General features: G+C 40.2%; 1 protein-coding gene across 3 annotated transcripts in view; it reads left to right on the top strand.

The window, feature by feature from the left end:
* TMTC1 (transmembrane O-mannosyltransferase targeting cadherins 1) overlaps positions 1–25,872 on the top strand; it is a 277,223-nt gene that overhangs the window by 28,111 nt on the left and 223,240 nt on the right. For all 3 annotated transcript variants that reach the window (XM_059185860.1, XM_059185861.1, XM_059185859.1), the window contains 3 exons: positions 3,181–3,254; positions 6,597–6,773; positions 10,386–10,592. In XM_059185860.1, the coding sequence (XP_059041843.1) occupies positions 3,181–3,254; positions 6,597–6,773; positions 10,386–10,592 (458 nt within the window). The remainder of the gene's footprint in view (positions 1–3,180; positions 3,255–6,596; positions 6,774–10,385; positions 10,593–25,872) is intronic.

Below are 25,872 nucleotides of genomic sequence, written 5' to 3'. Positions count from 1 at the left end.
TTTAACTAATATATTTTATCTAATAAAGTTAAATTAAAATATCATACACACAAGCCTTGAATATAAAAAGATGATTTCTGTAAGCCCCACAAGAAAACTTATCTCAGCTCCGAGTCCCACCTACGTTCTCTGCAGGGAAAAGGAAGAAAGGACACCCACACTGAGTGGGCACTTCAGACCTATCATCTCATTAACCATGACAGTAACATGGGGTAGGGGTGTCAGGCTCATTTTAAAGATAACAAAAGGGGGGCGCCTGGGTGGCTCAGTCTGTTAAGCGTCTGTTTTTGGTTTAGGTCAGGATCTCAGGGTCTTGATCTCAGGGATCAAGCCCCACGTGAGGCTCCCTGCTCACGTGGGGTCTGCTTCTTTCTCTGCCTCTGCCCCTCCCCCCTGCTCATGCTCTTTCTCTCTCTCTCTCTCAAATAAACAAATAAAATCTGAAAAAAAATAATAAAGATAACAAAAGCAAGTCCCAGAAATTAAAGATAACAAATTTGAGTCTCACTTAAATGGCAAGAGAAGGAGTCTGTATTCCAGCCTTGGATGGTCGAGCTGCAGGTGCCTGTCATCCCCTCACCTTTTGACTGCAAAGTGTGCTCATTGTATGAGAGTGTTTATAGGTATATTTCCCAGAACACTGTTTTCCACTGTTAATTATGATTGATTCTCTAACCCACTGTGGACCTCAGGTCCTGGATGGTTTGGGTGATGCAGCTTTGTGTGCCTGAAATGTCAACCCTGTCCCTTTCCCTTGTGAGCTCATACTCATCTTTAAGAGCCAGCTCGTATGTGGCCTTTGTGGGAAGCATTTTTTGAACCATACCCCATTTTTTCCCTTTATGGTTTTATTTCTTGAATTTCAAAAAGGCAAGAGAAATCCTTACACATTTTAAGTAGTAGTGGACTAACACGAAGATTTATAATAGCTGTCTACCCCCTACCTTCATCCACTCAGTCCCTTTATTAAGTAACACATTAAAAAAATTTTTTTTAATTTCAAATATATAATGACCATATATATATTCCTCACCCGGATTCATCAACTTTTAACATTTTGCCACATTTGTTTTGTCATTCTTCCTCTCTTTTCCCCTTAATATATAAAAATATTACTTGTATTCTGAAGCATTTGAGAGTAGGTTGCATAATTCATGCCTCTTTATACCTGAATAATTTAGTTGTATATTTTCTAAAACCAAGGCCATTAGTCATTGTTTCTCTTTAGTCTCAAGTTTGGAGTAGTTACCAGTCTTCATTATCTTTCTATAATATAATTCAAAGCTTTAAATATAATTAAAACATATTTAATATGTATATTACAAAAGGCTTATATGATACTTATTATAACATTGCAGTTGGTGTGTAATGTCATCTCAAATGGTTGTTATATATAATACATATGTGTTAAAGAATCTGTAGCCCATGATTGATAAAACTTATATTTTCTAAACTTATTTATTTTATCTTATATTAAAATTTTATAATATACAAGTACAGATAGTATAATTGTATGTAAATACATGATATCAAAATATGTGCACATAAAAATACAGTATATAAAATAAAAATAATAATATATGCATATGTGGTATATTATGTAAGTATAATAAGCATGTAATTATAATATATGCAGTATTATAATACATTAGATGATAGAAGTTATACTATATCTATTAAATCATGATACAATATAAATTAGGAGATATTAAAATATTGATATTTTATATATATATGAAATAATAATGTAGAATTGTATTTTATGCTTTAATAATATGAAATATATGTATTTGTGTATTAGATAGAGTGTTCCTCATCTTGGGTTTGTCTGATGTCTTCTCATGATTATATCCCAGCCAGGTTATGTATCCCTGGCTGGGATTTGACAAAAGTGGTATTGTGTCCCTCTCAGGGTCTATGACATGCAGAGACATGCCCCATCCATTTGCCTTTTATTGGTGAGGTCAACTTTGATTCCCCAGTTAAGGTGTAATGCGTTTTTCCCATAGTATAATTATTCTTTTTACTTTTTTATTTAACAAGTAATTGTTTTGAAGGAAGTGTGTGGAAGCCCTACTAATACTCCGTGCTTTATTAAACCTTTACACTCTAGATTTCGTATCCACTGGTATTTTGTGATGTCTCTCTGCTCATTCAAATCTTGCATCTTTTGGATGCAGAATGGCTATTTGCCAACTGCACTATTCCCTCCACATTCATTAACTGGCTTTTCCATGTAAGCAAGAGCTTTCTGTTCTCATCCATTCACTTGCTTACTGTATTTATGTGTGTACTTTAATGTGCTTTCTTTATTCCATTCATCAATATCAGAATACACTCATTTTTTTCCAGGGGTTCACTTTATCATTGTCCTTATTTATTTTGATGTTCAAATGGCCTGATATTCAGTCAGTAGGAGCCCCTTGTCACTGGCTTCTGTGTCCTTTTGAATATGTACCTGTCACTTTTTGTACACTGTCTTACCTTCTAACATGATAAAATGATCTAAGTTCCTCTCGTATCTCCTTCGCCTCAGCCCTGGAACCAGCCATTTCTCCAGGAAGCCCACGTACTCTTTAGTGGAGGAATGGTTTGTGGTCTGTGCCAGGATGGCTCTTTGCTACTGGGCTATCTTGTTTTTAGGTGCTTTCAGTGACAGAACTAAGACACACACACAGACACACACACACACACACACAGACATGCAAGCACATGTGCTCACATGGCAGTCATGAGTTCTTACTCATTCCTCTTCTTACCCGGATTATTATTTCCTAAACTTATTTTTTGCTGGACCTCTATAAATATCCTCTGCTCCATTATTAATCTGATGCCAAAGACTAGCGCAGTGTCTGGCCCTCAGTCCTTATTCAAAAAGTATTTTTTAATGAACCAGCAAATAAATAAACCTTGATGATATAAATTGATCTTCTATAGGAGAAAGGTGAAAAAGGAAATTAAGCATGAAAATTCTTTTCCTTTCTATCCTCTTTTTCTCCTTCTATAAACTTATTGTTATATATATGATAACTAGAGGTGGTTACTCTTATGTCGTCAAATTTGAAGAACAGTGTGTTTTCTTATTTTATTGTACATTTTTCATTCATCTAAAACCGAATGCATTTCTGTAAGTTTTCTGAAAGCAATTTTCTGAGGTCTTTATTTTTTCAAACTTTCTAGGTGGCTGGAATTGTTGGCAGAGCTGATGTGTTAGCATGCCTGCTGTTTCTGTTGGCCTTTCTCTCCTACAATAGGTATGTATGGCTAAGAATGCCCTTCTCTGTGGTGACAATCACGCTCTCCCCTCGGGATTTTCTGTCTTGTATGTGTGTGTGTGTGTGTGTGTGTGTGTACTTTGAGCATCTATCTGAGAAAGGAGGGAAGCTTCTTAGCAGCAAAATGCCGAGAGAGCTTTGTGGAGACCAGAATAGAAACCACCCCCCCTTAGGAAATGTGGTGCTGCTGTCTCTTCTAGCCACATTCAGAACCTTGCCGTAGCCTTTGAACGGAACTGCTCTCCCAGTGCTGGGAAGCTCTTGCTTCTTGATTATTCTTACTTGTCATTTCTTACTGAGAATGGAATTTGAAAGCTCCAGGCCAATAAATATTGGGTGTAGTCCTCTCTTTTATTTGGCCATGATTTGTTTAATTCCTCCGTTTCATTTTGGTCCTAATTCTGTTTCCTCTTTATTATCCTCACTAAAGTAGCTCAGAGCTTAAAATAACAAGGCTGAATTGAAGGTAGTGTTTTTCATCTGTAGTTTTCAAATTCACACATCCTTTCATCACAATACATTAAGTTCCTTGCTTTGGAATGTGGAAAAGCAATAAAATAATTTACCATGATATTGCCCTTACTCCGCACAGTGCTCAGATTCTCACTTGAGTTGTGACGTATCCACACCGGGAAAGAGGCGGGTCAAAAAGAAAATGGGAATGGGGCTGAAGGCACAGGGGTTGGCCCGGAAAAAAGGGGCCAGTGAGTCATGTCACCATATTTCACAGAGGGATGGCTGGTTAGGGATTTGTGAATGTTGATCTTTGAATGAGTTCATTGGCCTGCCATCTTTGAGAGCCCAGTGGCCCTGAGCAGCACAATTCTGAACAAGTGGTTCTCCACGTGGGGCAGTTATGCTCTTCCCCTGCGGACATCTGGCAGTGTCTGGACATCTGGCTTGTCATTAAGTAGAAAGGTGCTACCTGTGCTCTGTAAGTAGAGGCCAAGGGTCCTCCAATGTACAGGTCAACCCTTACAACAAAGGGTCATTTCCCCCAAAATGCCAGTAGTCCGCAGATTGAAAAACCCTGTTATCAACCAGTTTAGACCTTGAATGACCAAGAATGAATTAATTCTTCTGAAATTTTGGCTTAACGAGTGGAGCGTTTTCTTGGTACAGGTTTCCCCCACTACCCGAGAGTAGAGCGATTCTGTGAACACCTCTTGTAAGCCAAAATGGCCTCAAGTTGAAGAACAATCAATAGCTATTAATTGATATGGAAAAATTGGGGGCATTCCCAGACCACAAAAAACAACTTCTCTTGGGTGTTTTCTGACACCTCAGGACACATCCCACTAATGGATACACAGAGTAAATGGAGATAAAGCACAGGTGCTCACAGACACAGCCCAACACTGCGGCCCTGAGTGTGGCCCTAGGGATGGAGCTGATTGGCCGGGCCCCTCTGCTGTTTGTCTAGCGCCTTGCCTCTCTAACGCTCCCGAACGGAACACTGTTTTTGCTTTTCACCTTCTTTTGTAAAAGCAAAAATCCTCTTTGGATTTCTTCCTGTTAGAGAAAATAGGTACTCATGTAGGTCTTTCATTAAAGTGAAGTGGGCCGTAACATGCACTTGTGAAAAGTGGGGGGTGCCTATCTAGTACTAGTCTCCGGGGCCTGGCTTTGTGACTTAACACATCGCCAGTCATCCGAAATGGTGGTGTGGAAAATCTTAAAAAGAGAAACCCAGATGCACCAATTACTTCTTTCCTGTGTACTCTGGTATTAGAACAAGATTAACAATTGCCTTTTTAGTTTAAACTTAGTCTCTGGGGCCTTCTCTGTGTGGATGGTACATTCGGGAACACGGGGAGGCCAGCATCATGTCCATCTATCTCTATGTGATGATGAGCCTTGGGATTACAGTTTCTGCCGTGCCTGCCATTCACAGCCTTAGCACCTGAAGCTATAGACCAGCTTCAGAGAAAAATGCATATCCACCACACATTTGGCATGTAATTTTAGGTCATTGTTCCAAGACATAAGGATACAGCTAAGGTGTCCTAACTACAGAAATATTGGCCTTTACTTTGGAGGAGTAGGAGTCTTGGGTGTGGCACCTCCTGAAGGAACAGTGATGTTTTTCGGTATTGGCTGATTCTGTGTTGTAAGGTGAAAAAAGGCTTTTTGGAAATCCCTACTGGAAATTATTCTGAGGGGAAAAAAATTACCTAACACATCCCCTTGGAAAATAAATTTTAAAATACCGATTAACCAGAAGAATAGAAAAAGCCCCAAACATCTGTATTTTCATTGCAGAGAAAAATGAGGATTGTATTTTGGTATACATAACTATGTCCACTGACTGATTTATGTACAGAAGCATATAAAACACCTTCACCAAAGTAGTAATAGTGAGGATAACCACTTTGCGTGTACTAAGTCATTTATTTAATTCTGCCTACAACACGGGGATCCTGTTTCATACAGGAAGGAACTGAGGCACAGAGTGGCAGAGTAACCTGCCCCAGTTAGCTGCAAAGCTGTGATTGGAACCCAGGGAACCTGGGCCAGAGTTGATGCATATGGCTTAGTAATCTGTATTATTCACTTAAAATATATTCACTTAAACATCCTTCATGCCACTAACTATATCTGTATGGTAGCATTTTAAGTGGTTTTTTAGTGTCCATTTATTATATGCCATATTTTACCGTAATTTATATGCACCTTAATTTAAGTAACCAAGTTCAGTGTTGTTGGGCATTCACTCTTTTTCATGTTTGTGATTTTAAATAATTCTGTGATGAATATTTGTGAAGAAATCTTTGTTTACCTGCTTACTTAGAATACAGTGAAATTGATTGTCAAATCTTATTTTTAAGAGTTGGTATTTCTCAGTGACCCACATTTCTTCTTAGATTAAGAGTCTTTTTTTTTTTTAAGATTTTATTTATTTATTTGACAGAAAGAGATCACAAGTAGGCGGAGAGGCAGGCAGAGAGAGAGGAAGGGAAGCAGTCTCCCTGCTGAGCAGTGAGCCCGATGCGGGGCTCGATCCCAGCACCCTGGGATCATGACGTGAGCCGAAGGCAGAGGCTTTAACCCACTGAGCCACCCAGGCGCCCCTTAGATTAAGAATCTTTTTTTTTTTTTTTTAAAGATTTTGTTTATTTATTTGACAGAGAGAGAGATCACAAGTAGGCAGAGAGGCAGGCAGAGAGAAAGAGAGGAGGAAACAGGCTCCCTGCTGAGCATAGAGCCCCATGCGGGACTCGATCCCAGGACCCCGAGATCATGACCTGAGCCGAAGGCAGTGGCTTAACCCACTGAGCCACCCAGGCGCCCTAGATTAAGAATCTTGATCTTGTTTTCCAGGAGTGTGGACCAGCATCATGTTGGGGAATGTTTCCCTCCCACCACTTCTCCATTCTTCTTGCTGCTCAGTTTGTTTCTGGGGACCTGCGCGATGCTGGTCAAAGAGACAGGCATCACGGTGTTTGGAGTGTGCTTGGTTTACGATCTCTTTTCCCTGTCCCGCAAGCAAGAGAAATCGTAAGTCATTTTAAAGTTTTGATACCAAGCAGTGCATGTGCAGAGAATTACTTAAATCGGTTGCTTTCAAATTTTTAATTAAAAAAAAAAAGTATAACATTTTGTTAAACGTAACCTCATCTTACACTGTAAATTAATAAGGTTTGTTTTATTAAGATAAATGCATTAGGTATGTTCAAATTCCTCACGCTTTATAAAAATCAATGAGGGCTATAAGGATTTTGTGAGCCTCAAATTTGGAATTGGAAAGTATCTATGTTATGTTTATGTTTATGTTGCTAGATTGTTTTGGTCGCATACTATTGAGAAATCCTATTCATAGAGAGGAGTGGTTGCAAATGGTAACTGTTTCTTAACAGCTTTTTGAATTCCTGAATTCATATGAAAAAAACACTGCTAAGTTGGGTCTGGTTACTTGTTCTATGGGTGATGCTGTTACCTAGGAGTTTTTGATGTTTTGTTTTGGAATTCCACAAAAGGCCAGTCTACACCATACAGGAGTACTCACAGGTTATATTCAAATTAAAGGTCAAGTTTATTTAGTAGCCTGTTTTCACTTAAAAGAGTTTAAGCACATTCATTATATCCTGTGGACTATAGATGGCAAGAATGCTGTGTCATATTAAAAGTTGAAGCACATACTATATTTTTCTCCCTCTGTCAACTCTATAATTACTAACAGTTTGCCATGCAGACCCCATTTTTCAGTAATTATAAGGCCCTTACTTTTGAACTTTTAAAAAACGTGGTTGATTTATTCTTCTGCTTCATCCCATGAAGAATTTTAGCTTTAAAAGAAAAAAATCCTGCCTTTCTATTCCATTCCCTAGCTCTTTATACTCCTTGACATAAAGATAAGAGCAGTGTTATTGAGTGGCAACAAGCTGAGATGAGTCATTAAATTCTGATCACCTTCCTGCCTGGGCGTTCTTAGAGATAATTTAAATAGACTTTAGTGCTCTATTGGCTCTCTGTAAATCTCAGAGGCGTGTAAAAGGAAGGAGCTCGGTTATCATTTTGACCTAAGTTCATGCCAAGAAAGCTGTGAGCCAGAGGACCTCCCCTTGGCTTCTGTGAGAATGCCTTGCCTCTCTACCTTCTCAGCCAATAGGAGGGATGGTGATGCTGGCCTTACTTTGTACAGAATGACCTAGCAACCCGTCCTGTTCACACTTCCTTCTCGCCGCCTCTGTAGCTGAGTCCTGGAGCCCTTTCTGCTTTGCCTTGCTGACGGCAGGAGGATGTGATGACTGACTGCAGAGCCTCCCCTGTAGTCCTGTCCAGAGCCGTGTGAACCTCATCCTTGAAGTCATGTCTGCTCTGGTCTTGGGACTCTGCAGCCCACCGTTGCCTCTGTACTGCTTTCTGTTTCACCTGGTCACTGTTGAGCGAGGCTTTTTGTCAAATAATAGGGGATAATTGTCCCTATTATTTCTTTAAGAATTGTTTCTGACCTTCAGAATACTAAACCACTGGAAGTTCTGGGGGGTGAGGGGGGGGAGTGGCAATCATACCACTGATACGTTGCTCAGAAGTTGCACAGCTTATAGTCCCTGCTTCGTTTTTTGGTCAGTTTTGGCTCTCATAAGCAGTGGCTCTGCCTAAGGGGAGACATTCGTTCTTTCCTTCATCCTTTTGTCCACCCATTCAACACATACTCATTCTGTGCTTGGCCAAGAACGAGAGAGATTTCTACCCTCCAGGGGCATACAGATAGTGGGGGAGACAGACGTTGTATGAGTAGTCATACGAGAAACTGATTACAGTTGTGCACAGAGTCAGAACGGAGAACATGTACCAGAGACCTGGCCAATAACGGTTAAGATCTCCTGAGTCCTGGCCACATGCCAGGCACTGTGCCACACCATTAATAGGCATGAAGTCACTTAATGCTCAGAATAACTGTTAGCCTTATTTAGTAGAGGAGAAAATAGAATCACAGGAAGTGACCTCTCCAGAGTCACCAAATCCCAGGGGGAGCCAGGATTTGGATCCCTGTCTGTGTGACTCTGGGAGCCACAGGCTTGCCCCTGAGTACCTTTGCCTCTGTGGACAGAACACAGAGCAGGGACCTAGAGACCTCTTCTAGGACATCTGCTGCCCAAGGCCTGGGCTCACATTTGTACCATGAGATCAGCTCAGACGTCCTGAGTGTAACAGGGGTCATGACCCTTTTGAAAATCTCACAGAATCGTGTCCCCTTTTCCCAGTAATTTAATGTATACACATGCAGTTTTGCGCAAACTCTTAGGGCTATCTTCCCACTTTATCTGTTCATTTAGAATAAACATCTTGGCGTTAGGTTGTTCTCGAGGTCCTTTATCATACGATTCAGGTGGCAAGAAAGAAATAGTAACAAAAATGAATGTTGGAAGCCCTTCTATGTGAGGGACAATTTATTCCTAAATTTTAAGATTGGGCCACAGGAATGGAGTGGGATTTCTTTGATTTGACATCACCATCAGGAAGAAATATTTTCAGTGAAAGATCAGCTCCTGAGAGTTAAGTTTCTTTGTACTTTTATTTCTTTTCTAAGAATTTGGATATCATTTCCAACATGCAGAGAATAACATTCCCTGACTCCAGTCCCTAACCTCTTTCTCTGAGAGTAACCACCATCCTGCATTTGTCACTTTTCATTTCTACAATTATTTATATGCCATTACTTAGTAGGTATATACCAATGATTATCAAATAGTGTATTTTTAACATATTTTCAAACTTTAAGTCAGTAGTATCACTTGCTTTTCATTTAACATTAGGACTTTGAGGTACATCGTGGGTATGTGTAGCTCTAGTACGTTAGGTTTAATTGTTGTACAGTATTTAAATAGCACAATTTATTTATCTGCTTTTCTGGATTTGGAATTTAGGTTATTTGTACCCTTTTTGCTATTGTAAACTATGCCGCAATGGATTTTGTGTGTGTGTGTGTGTGTGTGTGTGTGTGTGCAAATACATGTGGGTTTCTCTCAGGCATAGAAGGGGAGTTGCTGGAACCACAGATAGACACATGTTCGCCGCGTCCTCTACTAGAGGACTTGAAACAATTGCAGCAATTGTCTGAGAATCCCCTTGGCTTTGCTCCACATTTTGGGCTTCACTTGGTAGTGTCAGATATTTTAATTTTTGCCCATTTGATGGTTATGAATTCTATTTCAGAGGATTCATGAAAGAAAATATAACCAAGGTACATTGGACAGATCAGCTATGAATGATATTTTACAAGATCATAATTATGTAAATCCCGAATACCACTTCAATCAAATATTTTGAAAGAAATCTATCTGGAGGATGAGGGGTGTGAGTGTGTGTGCGTGTGTGTGTGTGTGCATGTGTATGTGAGTGTTGGCAACCTTGTAAGAGAGACTGAAACCTAGTATTCTATAGTAGTAAGTAAACCTAAGTTCTAAAATTTAAAAAAAAAATGTTATAATTGTGTTCTTTTTAAAACCTTGTGATATATACCGGAAACAAAAAACCTAAAAGTCTTGAGGATGATTGCTTCCAGGGAACAGGACTTGGGAGTGGGTCAGGGGACTGTTACTTCTTGTTGAAAGCCTTATCATTCTGTTTGACTTTCTCTCCCCTCACTGCCACGTACATAATTAGAAGCAATGGGGTCATCCATCAACGCAGCCCACAGCAGCCTGCGAGCCCTCAGCCCTCCTCTCTGCCTGTGCACCCTCACCGGGAGAATGGGAAGCAACAGCGATTTCCTCACCGAGGAGCTTGGGGTGGTTGCCACTCCCCATCGCCGCCAGAACCCAAGAGCAGTGGATTCCCAGTGTCTCCTCGAGCCATGTGGTCCGTGATGAGGTACTGACAGGGCTCCCCAGGGCATTTTCATGCTCCAGCACCACCTGGTGTAGCCAGGGTTGGGCAGGAGAAGTAAAATACCCAGTGAGTGTTTCCTGACTCCCCTCTCTCTTTCCGCCTTTCCCTCCCTCCTCCTCCTCTTCATTCTTCCCTTTCCCTATATTAGATGAGGTAAGATAGGAGTCGCTGGAAGCAGCAAGTAGCTGCCCCGCTCTGGGCCTTGATTTGGAAGCACCGGGTGGGACGTGGGTCTGAGAAGCCTCAGTTAGGCAGGACAGACACTTGACTGTGTCCCTAGGGAAAAGCCTTGCATGGAAGAGCAGGCACTCTGGGAGGGTGGGGGTCCTCCTTTCACCCAGCCGTGAAAATTAACAGAGATTCATCAGAACAGGTCCCCTCACTAAATTAGGTTGTGTCTAAAATAGTTTGAACCACAGGCAAGTCAGAATTTAATAAAGATGGAAATGAGATTCATCCTGTTAACATTTTACCACTTCAGATTCCAGTTCTTATTCCTCTGTGCGATCCTAGAAAACTCTCATTTCAGAGTCTTGGTTTCCAGTTATTCCCACTTTTGTCGGTGTTTTTGGATTTTGCTTCGTTCATTCATTTCATTCATTTACTCATCAACATAGCTACTGAACATCTGTCAAGTGTCAGGCACTGTTCTAGGCACCAGGGATGTCCTGGTAAATAAGGAGGACAAGGTCTGAAGTCTTGTATAGCTTCCTTTCCAGTAGAAGAAGACATAGTCTAAATTATTAGCAAGGAATGAACAGTGTGGTAGAGAGTGATGGGCGGGCCTGGCCTGGCCAAATTGGGGTTGGTTGGTCAGGGAAGGCCTCCAGAATCCCTGTAATGACAGGAGGAGCTAGTCCTGCAAAGACCTGCCAAGATCTGGGCAGAAGGTTCCAGACTTGGGCTAATGAGCAAGTGGGAGCTGGAAGAGGTGAGGTCAGGGAGTGGCCAGGCCCAGATAATGAAGGGTCCTGTTGGCTATAAAATTAAGTTTGGATTTTATTCTGGGTAGAGAAGGAACACTTTAGAGGTTTCTTACTTGTTTTAAGTGTGGAGAGAAATGATCACATTTCTTTTTTAAAATGTTCACTGGCTTCTTTGTAGTGCTTGATGTAAGGGGGCAAGAATAAAGCAGAGGAGGGTTTGGAGACTTCTATACAGACTGTGTGAACAAACAAGGTCTTGGCCAAGGGTGACAGGGACTGTGTTGGATTTGGGACATCTTTTGGATGTAGGTCCTACAGGACTTGCTGATGCTTGGGATGAAGGGGAGAGGTGAGAAGAGTAAGGGAAAGGCAGGAAATGAGGATTTGGGAGTATCTGGCTTCAACAGTTGGGTCGATGGTGGTACCAGTTACTGAGATGGAAAGGCTAGGGGAGAGTAGGTTTTCTGACAGTTTGAGGCGGGGTGGGGGGGGAGGATGAAATCACAAAAATGTATGAAATTCCTGTGGAAGGAAAAAGAGAGATAAGATAGAGTCCTATATCATTGGGGAAATCTTGACTTTTTTATGGAGGGCCGTGGAGGAAAAGAAGACAGAGAATTTTAGGGAAATTGTTAATTTTTAAAGAAAGGCCAAGGAGGAAGGGTACCTGGGTGGCTCAGTTGGTTAAGGGACTGCTTTTGACTCAGGTCATGATCCTGGAGTCTCAGGATCGAGTCCTGCATTGGGCTCCCTGTTCAGCGGGGAGTCTGCTTCTCCCTCTGAATATCCCTCTCTTTCTCTTTCAAATAAGTAAAATCTTAAAAAAAAAAAAAAAAAAAAAAGACAGAAAGAAAGAAAGGCCAAGGAGGAGAAAGAAGAGCAATTAATAGAATATGGAGATTTTCAAGGTGGCTTCAACATGTGACTCTCATGAAGAAAGGACCATATTAGACTTTACTCAGATTCATATCCCCAGTTACTTTCACAGTGTCTGGCTAATCGTAGTTGCTCGAATATTTGTGAAATGACTAAATTAATGAACTGATGGGAAGAAAGTGTTGGAATTAATCACAGAAAGAATAATTTTCAGTAAATTTGACAATGAAGGAATGGTGGAGGGGTGCCTGGGTGGTTCATTCAGTTAAGTGTCTGACTCCTGGTTTCAGTTTCAGGGTCATGATCTCAGGGCCAAGAAATCAATCCCTGTGTTGGGCTCCACACTCTGTGGGGAGTCTGCTTCAGGATTCTCCCTCTCCCTCGCTTGCTTACTCTCAAATGAATAAATCACTCTTTTAAATGGGCTTGCCCACTCAACTCTCAATAAATAAATCTTTTAAATAAATGAAGGAATGGTGGAGAAGGATGTTATCTGGAGGTGTGTTAGGTTTTTGTTTTCATTCTTATTTTAAATTTGGTGGATGTGTGTACATGTGGGTAAGTTCTTGTTGCAAGCCTTGTCATTCTGTTTGACAAACTGTCGAGAAGAGAGATGGAAGACATGGCAGCAGAAAGGGATGGGATGAATTAGGAATACCAGGGGAATGCTGCGTTTGCTGATGTCCTAGAAATACTCCTACCATGGCTCATTTCAGGCTACATATGTGACACCCTTGACCATGGCGTTAGGGGGAGTTAGAGCCCACCACTGTGCAGTATTTCCACTGCCTCATAGACCACAGAGTTAGTAGTAAAACGAAGTAAACCAATTAGGCAGTGATGAGCTTTGAGTGGTTATCACCTTTGCTTTTAATATGATTTTTAAAATTTTGTTTCATTTTCAGTAATGGATGTACTTAATAACTGGTCTGCAGAATTCAAAAAAATTTAAAATCGTCATCTTCTGCAAGTCCAGGGTTCCAGGCGAGGACTTGGCTTAGGGGAGGAGGCAGGACACCTGTGTCATTTGATGTGGAGTGCACTTCTCTGTTGAACTCTCAGGTGGTGGAAAGATTCTTGCAATCCTTCTTAGACTGTCGATGAAGCACCTTTTGACTTGCTCTGATGGGGTTTGGGGCTAACACATTGAATCAGGTGACATTCTCTTGTAGGTTACATTTTTTTTTTTAAACCCTGAACACCAGGATATTATTTTAGAAACAATGGTATCTGAAGAGCAGTATACAGCACAGCTGAAACTGGGTCAGAGTTTTACTAAGTTACCATGTTTATGGGCAAGATAGACTTTCCTTTGGAAAGTTGTCATAAATTTTCCCTCTTTTGAAAGGAAAGGTATTATATTTTTGAGTATACATTTGATTAGTGTTAAAATTATTTTTGTAAAACGTTGCATGAACTTTTGTCAGAAGCTGGTCAGGTAAAGCAAATAAAAGTCCAAGAAGTTGTGCTGTCCTAGTTCCTAAGGTCTCGAGACCATGTTTAAGTCACGGCTCCTACGAAGACATGATCTCTGATCTCCTTCAACCTGTGTTTCCCCATCTGCAAATGGGGAAAGCAGTAGGAATAACCCTTTCCTCTCCACTTGGTTGTCAGGACTAAGAGCAATAGCACAGGTAAGATGCAGACCGATAGGAGCCAGGCACACAGGTGGCCGGTCAGCGCATGGCAGCTGGCCTTGTCTGGATTGCTAGTTTCATATTATAACCCTTCTCATTCCGTGTGGGTTTCTGGACAGCAGGCGGCATCATGAAAATGGTGAACCTGCAGGGTGCAGGCAGGGCATGAGATGTTTGTGTAGGATGGGTTTTCTTTTATGTTTTTTGATTGAACTTTGAGCCTGTTTGCTAGTACACATTTGTATTGCGTGGATGGCATTAGTCTGACAAAAAATTAGGCTGAACACTATGATGTAAACTGTTTTCAGAGGTTACTACACATAGGGGAAAATCCCAACCCAGAAAAAAAAAAGACCCTACTACATTTATTCAGTTACCAGTTTTTCTGCGTGAGTTGGTGATTGACTCATGGGTTGTAAGTGCAATAGAAAACTTCACACTTAGGGTACATGCTCTGGAGTCAGATAAGATTTCACTTGATGCTGTGTTTTACTGAATTACTCCATGTGAATTGAGGAATGTTTTGTATGTAAATATTCCTTCCCTTATCTTCTTTATTATGTTAAATTCATTCACACGTGGGTACATTTTCTTTTTCACATTGGAAAGGTCAGTGAATTCTTATCTTCAGAACTCATAGCAACATTTATACATAACTATGTATAGTCAACTTTTCATGATATACTTGATTGATTTCATTTTTAAATGACAATGGTCACACTAGGCACTGAAGAACAGTTCTTGGCTCAATAAGTTCTTGGTCATTTCCTCTTTTTTCCAGCTGGATCCGACAGGGGTCCTTCATTTAACACTATTTACTGAGTACCTACTCAGTGCTCAATACCATTTTTGGTGTGAGGAATATGGTGGTGAAGCAAATTCAGCCCTGCCTTCATGGAACTTGGCTGGGTGATGATCATGGTATTTTTACTTAAAATGAGCTCATTTTCTACCTTTGTGGGCAATGTAGTGGTTAGAATTTTTTCACTTCATTGGGTCTTAAAAGAGTTTTTCTTGTAAATACCTTACCCATAGGTATGCAGATCCAGAAACTAAGACAGGTTTAGGACTGGAGAACAGTTTGGCACTAAAGTGAATTTGTGAGGTAATTAAATTCAGGGGACTTAGGGAGGCACATAAATATTTTGACCTTCACTTGCGGAATGGGTAACTGAACTTTTAAGTATCGTTTTAATGCTGGATTTCTGTAGACCTTGCATTACACTCTTTTCCCCCAAAGTAAGAAATGCTGTGCAGATTAAACTCCTGAGGTGGGATTTTGTACTTTCATCCACACATATGATCCTGTGAATAGGGCAGGTGTGTTGCAGATCATTATTAATAGTCTCAGCTTTGAGAGGAACTTTGTAAGCTAGCGAAGTGTGATTTGCAAGTGATAGAAAAAAAATCTGTTGAAAGCTTGTATCTGACTAATAACTGGGCTCTCTTTTGTATCCCCTTACCCCCAGTTTTACACACTTTTTCTGTTGACTGGTTTTCAAATGAGCCATTTCTAGTCTCATTCAGCTGCTGCTTTCCAAAATGAAATGCCCAGGGGTGCCTGGCTGGCTTAGTCAGGAAGACATGTGGCTCTTGATCTTGGGGCTGTAAGTTCGAGCCCCACATTGGGTGTGGAGATTACTTAAAAATAAAATCTTTTTAAAAAAAATAAATGACTGAGTGAAAGAGATGTGGTGTTAACTAATAGGTCTACATGGAAAATCATCCAGCAGTTCCAGGTGAAGTTTGGGGGCTCATAATAGTAAATCCCCTCCGCTACTTTAAAATCTCGTAATGCAGGTGTGAGCCTCAAATGAATCCATGTTAAGAATATAGATCACCTCATGAAAGTACATGTTAAGTAAGATTTTATTATAAAGAGACTGCAGATTCTCTTCAGTTGCTATTTATCATTTTCTACTTTGCTTTGTTTAAAGATGAACTGGGCCACATTTTGCTAGAGAATTTTTCTCTCTTCCTCAGTGGTGTAAATTCTTTGGTCTTTTAGTTGTTCTTGGATGGCTGCTTCCAGATCATTATGACTTACTTCAGGGAGGCACATGATGGGTGGAGGGATCCGGGAAAGCAATGACGCTTGGGCTGCATTTTATAAAGACACTAGCCAAACCAGCCAGCGTAATTATTGTTAAAATGATTTATTATGTAACAACTGTGTAACTGTCCACTATCAACCTATCCTATGGGCACCATATCCCAATGATACTTCTTCTGACTTTTTTCCCATATACCCTGAGCTTTTTCATAGTTTGTCCATTTCTTTTTAACATAGCGATCTGACCATAGCTTTTGCTAATACTGTGTGCTCCTTTTGGATGTCGGTGAACTGCAGACATGCTTAGTGAATGTGAGGCACTGGAGAAAGGAAGTGAGTGATTGCTGGAGGCATTTGTCTTCCTGTAGAGAAAGAAATATTTTATTGGGAAGGGTGAACAAATGGTGGAATTTTGCTAGAGGAGTGATGGAAAGGGTGAGAAATTTCTTTTAAAAACATTGAAATGGGGGCACCTGGGTGGCTCAGTGGGTTAAAGCCTCTGCCTTCAGCTCAGGTTGTGATCCCAGGGTCTTGGGATCGAGCCCTGCATTGGGCTCTCTGCTCAGCTGCTTCCTCTTTTCTCTCTCTCTGCCTGCCTCACCACCTACTTTTGATCTCTGTCTGTCAAATAAATAAATTTTTTAAAAAGAGGCTAAATTATTAAAAAAAAATTAAAACATAAATTAAGAAGTTATTTTTAAGTCTGTGTTGTCAGATTTCTTAATTAGGAAGTGCGTTTATTGTGATACTATCATTAATGTACCTTTAATGTTCATTAGTAGGATCGATTTACCCAAGCTGGGCTTTCAGATTCTTTTAGAGTAAGTAGCTTTTTCGAAATATGGAACTTATCAGAAAAGTATTCTCTTGTGTGGATACAGAATTAGAAAAGAATTGTTTTTTCTTCTTACTGTTTCCTAACCATTAGTTTTGAGCGAGATCATTCTTTTTGAACCAGACCTAGAGTATGTGGTGAGGCAGGAATTACCTTGATGAGTTTGTCTGAAAGCTTATTGTAATCTGCTTTGGTTCTTGAACTGAGCTCTGCACTAAAATGGATCATTTCAGTAAAGTGTTCCTTGGATTCATTCAGAACATAGCACTAAAAGCTTCTTCCAAATAAATCACATGCTAAGGAGGCAAAATTCCTTTTAATTTATGGATGGCAGTTGGTAGAGTTCCTAACTGCTGACAGCCCCTGGTTCATTCTGTTGAATCTTGATTGGGTACTGATTCTTGGCAATCTTCGATCCCCTGGGAATTTCAGTCAGTGGATGATAAGTTCTTTCCTTTCTCAGTGTAGAGCAATCAAGCTTAGGCATCTGCTTTCCAACTGGATGCACAGGGACATATGTTGAAAGAGAAAACTATCAGAATGTAGGCATTTCTGGTTGGCATGCAGTTTTGTCATTGCCACAATAAGCTCTTCATAGAAGAGGATCCCAGGCCTCCTGCTTTTCCAGCCCCTCACCAGCCCCTGTATGGAGCTCTGCACCTCTGTCCTGTGTGCTTAAGAGGCTGGGTGGTCTCCAGGCCACCAAACAGCTCTCCTTTCTTACTCTGAGCACAGCAAGGGCTCTTAGGATGTTTAGGGAGTTTACTGCTTTCTTTGCTCTTTTTGTTAATGCTACTGACATCCAGCTTAATAATTTTTTTCTCTTTATCTTTCTAAGTGTTAGCCTGCTGAGAGGTTATAGAGTGATTCTAATAGCAGTATCAGTTCATCTTACCATTGTAAACACTCAAGGTGTATATCAATAACTCACGGGAATCTTGTGCCACCACGCCCAGCGATCCGTTCATGGTGGCTGCAGATAATTAGGTGGGATTTTCAGCTTGTTGTTCTGAAAATCATCTGCCACACGTTTTGATCTGGTCATGTGTTTTGTAGTGTGAATGTAAGAGAATCTTAAAAATGTACATACTTGAGAAAAACTTTTTTTTTTAATTCAAGAAGAGTTTGGAGGGACTTTTAAAAAAAATTTTTTATTAACATATGATGTATTTGGAGGGACCTTGTGAGTGGAAATTGTGGGAATAAAAATAATTGAAAATTCCCTTGTTAGAAGCAAGCACGATGTTTTTCAAAATCAGTGTCAACCACAGTCACTCCCATGGAGTGTGCACTTAACCATCCGCCAGAGATGGGGTCACAGGTTTTATGAGCAGCTTACAATTTTCATTCCTAGTAAAACCTATGAGGGAGACAGTGTACAAAGACCATGGGCTCAGACCAGAGTGCCCGGGTTTGAATTCTGTTCCACTTCTTACCACGTATATAGTCTTTGGCCACTTACTTCATCTCTCTGTGTCTGTCGTTCCCTTGTGGGTAGGTGGCAGTCCTGCCGATTCCTACCCCATGAGGGTATTGTGAGGAATGAATGAGTTTATGTAGGAAAAGAGCTTAAAATAGCTTTTCATTAATGGTAGTGCTAGGATTTTGCTTCTCTTCCCCCTCTTGTTTGTTTTATGCCAAAGCCAATGTGGAAGAAATACTGTTTATAAATCTTCTTTTAGCACATTCACATTTATGAAAGAAAATGGAATAGTCTTGATTTTTACTTGTGATATTTAGTTGTCTTCTCTTTTTTCATGAGTTTAAGTAGTTTAAAGGGAAATGATTATTCAAGAAAAATATTCCTGTACCCCTCATGGAAAGTTTACTGAAGTTTAGCAGGATGATAGAATTCTCGTGTTAACACTAATTCTTGACTGATAAATACCATGCCCATTATGAATTGTCTCAAAGATGTGTTAGTTTATGTGACTAACAGTTGACTTTTTAAAATTCAGAGTTTTTGGTTTTTTAGAATTACTACAGAATAAAACATTGCTCTAGTAAACAAATCATTAGGTTGAAAAAAATAATAAAGACTTAAATTTATCAATATTTTTAGGTAGGTGATCAGACAGCCATATAGGAATACGTGTTTTATGTTGTAGATTTGTGAATTTTTAATGCCGCTCATGTTTTTCAAACCGTGATCTTTATTACTTTATATATAATGTAGAAAATATGTATTGATTTTGAAATCACCAAAAGCAGCAGTCTCCATGAGAAGCCTGGCATTAAAGATTTGCTTGTAACGATTTAACCTCTAAAAGTATTGGTAAAGTGTTTAAATGGAACATAAGTATGGATTTTTAGGGAATGAAGGCGATTAATATATCATAATTTGGAAAAAAATAATAAAAGGAAAACAAACAAACAAACCCAAACAACCAGCCAAAGCTGGACAGAGGGGCGGAGGAAGTATGTTTGTCTCATGTTAAGAGTGAGACATACCCTCAGTCCCTAATTGAATAAATAATACATTTCAGCTTTTGAGTGGTAGAGCTTTGGGTTCCTGACAGTTAAGTCTTTATCATAGATTGTTTTTCATACTTTGCATTTAGCTCTTAAAGTAATTTTTGTTTGTCAGTGTAAAAGGAATATGACTTTGTGAAAAGAATTATGATCTGTACTGCAATAACAGTGAATGTTTTTGATTTAAAAAAGTTGTCTAGGCGCACTTGGCTGGCTCAGTCAGTGGAGAGTGAAATTCATGACCTCAGGGTTGTGGGTTTGTGTCCCACATTGGGTGTGGAGATTACTTAAAAAAATTAAAAATTAAAAATAAATTAAAAATAAATAATTCATCTGTTTGATTACAGTTTGGGTTTTCATGCAGTCAGTGAAAGGCTGTGTGTTTATCCTCATGCAACTTGTTTCTCTCTTTTTTATGGTGTGTAATTTACAGCTGCAAAGGTTAGGTAAAACTTTCAGATAAATTGAGATTGAGTGCCAATCTCCAGTTATTTTTAAGCTGAGAACTATTGGTTCAAGAGAACATGATGTCTTGAACACTGAAACTGTCATCATTGTCCCTCTATGCTGTTTGTGAAAAGTCTCAACAATGTAGGGTTGCTAATAGGTTTTTTTGCTTATTTGTTTGTTTGGTAAAGGAAGAGTTTATTTCCCAGGGTGGACTGTGTATGTAAAGAAGTGAGAGGCACCTCTGGGTAGTGTAGGAGCCTTGGCCTGGTTTGTGGGAAAACTGGGTTCACTCTGATTCTGATTTGTTGGGGGTCCTTGGGCCAGTTACTTTACTCCCATGGATTTTTGTTTTTCTTACCTGTGACACAACATAAGGGAGACAGGGTGGACTGGTTTCCAGTCATGTGAAACTCTCTGTGAGGCCTGTTTTGGCCAGACCCTTATGAGTCTGTGCTGTTGCTGTTCCTCTTTGTGTCTTCCATGGACACGTGTGCAGGTGGAAGGGGGTTGACTGTGAAAGGAGACGACATGGAGAAATGACCCTCATGTAGGGCTCTCAGGAGTAACTAAATGGACAGTGGAGGACATTTTGCTAATGTGCATTTTGTCATTTCCTTTTCCGTCTTGAGTTCTTGATGACCCGAAGTCTTTAAAACTTAAGTCAGATGTCTTGATGAAAACTATCAATATGGGAAAAGATCAAATTTTGCCTTCAGTTTTCCTGTTGTAATCAGTGCCATGCCTTTGGAAGCTGACTCCTACTGCTATCTATGCAGAAGTAGTTTGTTGATTCATTTCATTAATAAACATTTATTAAACACTTGGTACAAAAATGTCTTAGGGATCATTTGCTTGCAAAGAACAAAGCCTTTTGAAAACTTGCTTCAGCAAATTGAGGCATTTGTTAGAAGGACACACTGGAATGTGCCAGCACCCCAGCATGGAAATTGAGCCTGGGTTTGTTAGGGACACAAAAACTGGCAAAGTCAGCAGATTTATTTTCTGCCTCTTTGGGGCTTCATGGTCTTTTGCTTTAAAAAAAAAAAAAATCGTGTTGTTTTTCTTTCCACCTCTTTTTAAAGACTAGCTTTTCTTATTTTGTTCAGTGCAGAGCTGCCTCAGTCCTAGCTTCACATAGCCTCCCAGCTCAGTTCCACAGAAGAGGGGCTAGATTCACTGGGTCCTGACTGCAGAGTCCCAGAGGGGGACTGATTGGCCCAGCGTCGATGTGCTTACAGCCCAGGAGAGAGGTTGTACAGATAGATAAGGTCATCTGTGGCAGTAAGTGCAGTTAGATACCTGCACACCGAAGGAGGGATATGCAGGGCCGCATAGCATGTCGGCTAGGGAAATCTGATGTGAGCCGTGTTGTCGCAGATGAGCCAGTGAACTGAAGGCAGGACGGCTCTCCAGGCAGAAGGTATAGCGTGAGGGAGAATGCGGCAGCGCGCACCTGCGGAGCGTATGTGTGTGTGTGTGCACGTGTGTCTGTGTGTTCGTGTGTGTGTGCACGTGTGTCTGTGTGTTCGTGTGTGTGTGCACATGTGTGTGTAATAAGCAGCTCAGGACTCGAGTAATGGGAGATGAGGCTGAGAAGGTTGGCAGGAGCCTGTCACGTGGAATTTGGGAGAGATGCCAGGGGACTTTGACTCCTGCCTAAGGAAGGGCAACAACAGGTGCAGGACACGCTCGTCTGTTTTTTTGGATCACACATACGAGAAGTCTGAGCATAAAGCTGGATGGAGCACAATTTTTAAGTGAAGATTAAAAAGCTCAAACCATTTGATGTTATTTGTATACTTTTGAGAATGACAAAGCAGTAATTCTGAGATTTTTAACATATTTGAATCCTACATATCTGTGAAAGCTCCATATTTTCTCTTTATCTGTAAAGATTATATAAAATTTTCTTATATAAAATTTCTTATATAAAATTTTCTCTACACATTTTTGTAATTTTGGAAGAATTCTTATATTTAAGATCAGTTAGCAGGAGCCTTAAGAGTGCATTTGCCTGTGGTAGGGAGAGGCTCTACCATTTATCCACACCTGTTAATTGATTTATGCCTTTTTGATTTATGATTTGCTTCTAAAGAATAGAAATTAATGGAAACTTCACAGAGGTGATAATCCCTTCCTATTATGCATTCAGTATGCTAAGTTTGATATAATTTTGATTTCTGGTTTCTGATTAAAATAATCATTTCTTCTTATGTGTATTGTGTCCAAGCAGCTGTTGTGTTTTGTATTGGCACAGATAATTGCTTTTCTACTTGGCAAAGAAAATGAGCAGATGCAAAACAAATATCTTTTCCTGGCATGGTCTTTTGGAAGCTCTAAAGCCCAGTGTTGACGACGTTTTCATAAGTGATACAGCAAGTGCAGCTCAATGTCAGACTGTAGCTATTAACTGCCAGGTATTCACTGTGTGTGGCCAAGATAAATTCTAACCAAATTTGTGTATTTGACTTAGATTTCGAGCTTGAAAATAAGAAACAGTTTAGTTTTCCCATGAGGAAAATAGTATGTTGACATGAAGGCCTCTATTGATGCAATTGCCCCCAAAAGTGATTCTAGAATTTCCATCTTCATTTACTTTTAATATTGGTGGAGCCGTGGTGTGCTCAGTGGTTAGGTGCATGGCTCCTGGGGTCACACCAAATGGACTTAGGTCCCAGATTTCTCATTTAGTAGCAGTATAAACTTTGGATTAAGTGATTTCCATATCCATAAAATAGGAATAATCAGTTCTTAGAAATGGCATGAAATATTTAAAGCATGAGGCCTAGTACAACACAGTCCCAATTAGCACTTGTGCACAAATCTGAAAATGTCCAGTCTCTGTATTTGGGCATGGGGAAGATAAGCTGTCTACCTAATATATCTGTGGTGCTACTTTTCAATGTCTTGAGAGTTCTGGCTTAAGTAGTCATTGTCCATTCCACTGGGAGGTGAAAAGAGAGCCAACATGGATTGCCTATTTCAAGCCAGCAAAGAAACTTTTAATTGTCACCAAGTGCTTGGGAAGTAGATCTTCCCACCACATTTACATGTATGTGAAAGGTCAGACTCACAGAGGTTGCATAATTTTCACATCGATACATAGCTAGAATGTGGAAGATTCAGGATTTGAACACACATCCATTTGATTCTACTGTATCGGTTAGCAAGGTCAGGCCCTTCACAGTGTTTCCTGGAAAGATTTATAAGAAGTTTCTAGAAAGGACTATTTTGGGGAAGGCAGAAGTATACTGGGAGAATCAACCTATTCCCCTTTTTCCTGCATTTCATGGAGCCCAAGTGGCTTTAGCCATTTTACATGTTGGGCGCTGATGACGCTGGGGTTGGCTCTTGGCCATGTCCTCATCATGCTGGTGCTACGGGGGATTTCGCTGTTTGTAGCACCCAGCTTAGCACTTTTGAGAAAACTATTCTTCATTTTAAAGTGAAATGCTAGGTGGGATGTGTCACATTTCATCAGGAAGCAGTCATCGAATACCATTTTTCTGTAAAGCAAAGTTCTGTAAAGCAACAGTGAGCTAGCTGTTCAGTTATAGATGCAGTCCTGGGTCTCTGATTATTGTATCTGCTGAATTTTCTGCTGGATAGTGGTATTGCTCTTCAGGGAAACTTTTCTATGTGTGACATTTTTGAAAGATAGATTGTGTGTGTATGAGAGAGAGAGAGGGAGAGAGAGAGAGAAAGGTAGAAATAGTATTGCTTTGTGGACTTCTAAAAAAGGTTTTATTTATTTGAGATTTTATTTATTGAGAGAGAGCATGAGTGGGGAGGGGCAGAGGCGGGTGGAGAAAGAATCTGAAGCAGACTCTGATTCACTGAGTGCAGAGTCCAGCTTGGGACTTGATCCCATGACCACGAGACCGTAGGTTGTGCCAAAACCAAGAGTCGAACACTTAACCCACTGAGCCACCTAGGGGCTCCTGCTTTGTGGACTTTCGATTGGGACTTCTAAAGTTAATGTGTATCGGAATATTATTCAGCTAAGAACATTTACAATAACATGGGTGGGCCTAGAGGGTATTGTGCTAAGTGAAAGACAGAAAGAAAAATACCATAGGCTGGGTGATGGGTATTAAGGAGGACATGTGCTGTGATGAGCACTGGGTATTATAAGCAACTAATGAATCATTGAACTCTACATCAGAAACTAATGATGTACTGTGCAGTGGCTAAATGAACATAATAAAAAAGAAAAGAAAAAAGAAAAAAACCATAGGATTTCACTTACATGTGGAATCTGATAAACAAAAGCAGAGACAGACCCATAAATACAAAGAACAAACTGATGGTTGCAGGGGATGGGGTGGTGGTGGGAGACAGGAAAATGTGTGAAGGAGAGTGGGAGGTTCAGGCTTCCTGTTCTGGAATGAATAAGTCATGAGGATAAGAAGTACAGCATAGGGAATACAGTCCATGGTATCATCATTGTGTTGTGTGGTGTCAGTGGCTACACTTGCGGAGAGCCTAGCATACAGTAGAGAGTTGAATCGAATAGCTATGCCGTGCATCTGAAACTAATGTAACATTGTGTCGACTACAATTCAGTTAAAAAAAAAAAAAAAGAATGAATGTAAAGAGACTCAACTAAAGCCCTGTAATGAATATGAGAAGAAGAGTTCTGTCCCTGAAGAATCTGCTGTTTAAGAATCTGCTGTTATGGAAATCCAAAACAGTAATGAATACTTTGGGAAACGGACCATTTACTATCCTGGATTAGAAACACGGAAACACAGGCAGTCCAGATATCTTATTATGAGCTCTGAGTGCTGATGAATCACAAGGGTCCCCACTGAGCACGTGTAGGCAATAGTCAAACTAGCCACCACCAAGAGAACCTCAAAAAAGAAATAACTTGCTGACCCTCAGAAAACACAAACATGAACTAGAGATTTTAAAACAAATCAAGAACCAACCCTACTATGGCACTCTTAAGATAAAGGAGAAATGAATTGGAAGCTATCACTGATAATGATGGCCCAATATTATTTTCTCAACTCATCATTCATCATACAATTGATGACTCACTTATTCATTCAGTAATTATTTATTGTCTATCTGTTTTGTGCCTCGTAGGGAAATAATGATGAATAAAACAACACATACATGAGAAAAAAAAAAAACCTCAGCAGAGTTCATGCCTATCTGTGAAACCATTCACTGCGGGCATGCCGAAGCAATTCATTGTGGTCACAGTGGTACACTAGTCAGTGCCTGTGGTTTTTAACTTAATTTTTTAGAGCAGTTTTAGGGGCACAGCTAGGTTGAGAGGAGGAGACAGAGGTTTCCCATCAGCCTGCCCCCACACATGCATAGCGTCCCCATTATTAACATCACTCACCAGACTGGTACATTTGTCACTAAGGATGAGTCTGCACTGACATGTCATAGCACCCATTGTTCATAGTTTACATAGGGTTCCTTCTTGGAGTTGTACATTGTGGGGGTTTGGACAAAGGTACAATGACACGGATTCATCACTGGAATATCTTAAAGAGTAATTTTACTGTCCTAAGAATCCTCTGTGTTCTCCTCCGCTATTCATCTCTTCCCAGCTCCCCACCCCTGGTAACCACTGCTCTTTTTACTGTCTCCATAGTTTTGCCTTTTCCAGAATGTCAGATAGTTGGAATCATACAGTATGCAGCCTTTATAGATTAGTGTCTCCCTCTTAATAATATACATTTAAGTTTTCCCCATGCTTTCTTATGGCATGATAGTTCATTTCTCTTAGTGCTGACTAATCCATTGTCTGGATGCCCCACAGTTATTTCATTCACCTACTGATGGACATCTTGGTTACTTCCAAGTTTGGTCTGTTATGAATAAAGCTGTTATAAATATCTGTGTGCAGGTTTTTGTATGGGCATAAGTTTTTAACCCTTTTGGATAAATATTAAGGAGTGCAATTGCTGGATCCCATGCTGGATCCCATGGGGTGTGTGTGTGTGTGTGTGTGTTTAGTTTTGTAGGAAATTGCCAAACTTGTCTTCCA

The sequence above is a fragment of the Mustela lutreola genome, chromosome 8, assembly GCF_030435805.1.
Source record: "Mustela lutreola isolate mMusLut2 chromosome 8, mMusLut2.pri, whole genome shotgun sequence".
Taxonomy (NCBI): domain Eukaryota; kingdom Metazoa; phylum Chordata; class Mammalia; order Carnivora; family Mustelidae; genus Mustela; species Mustela lutreola.
Note: the sequence above shows the minus strand (reverse complement) of the source record. Positions and strands in the feature narration are given on the sequence as shown.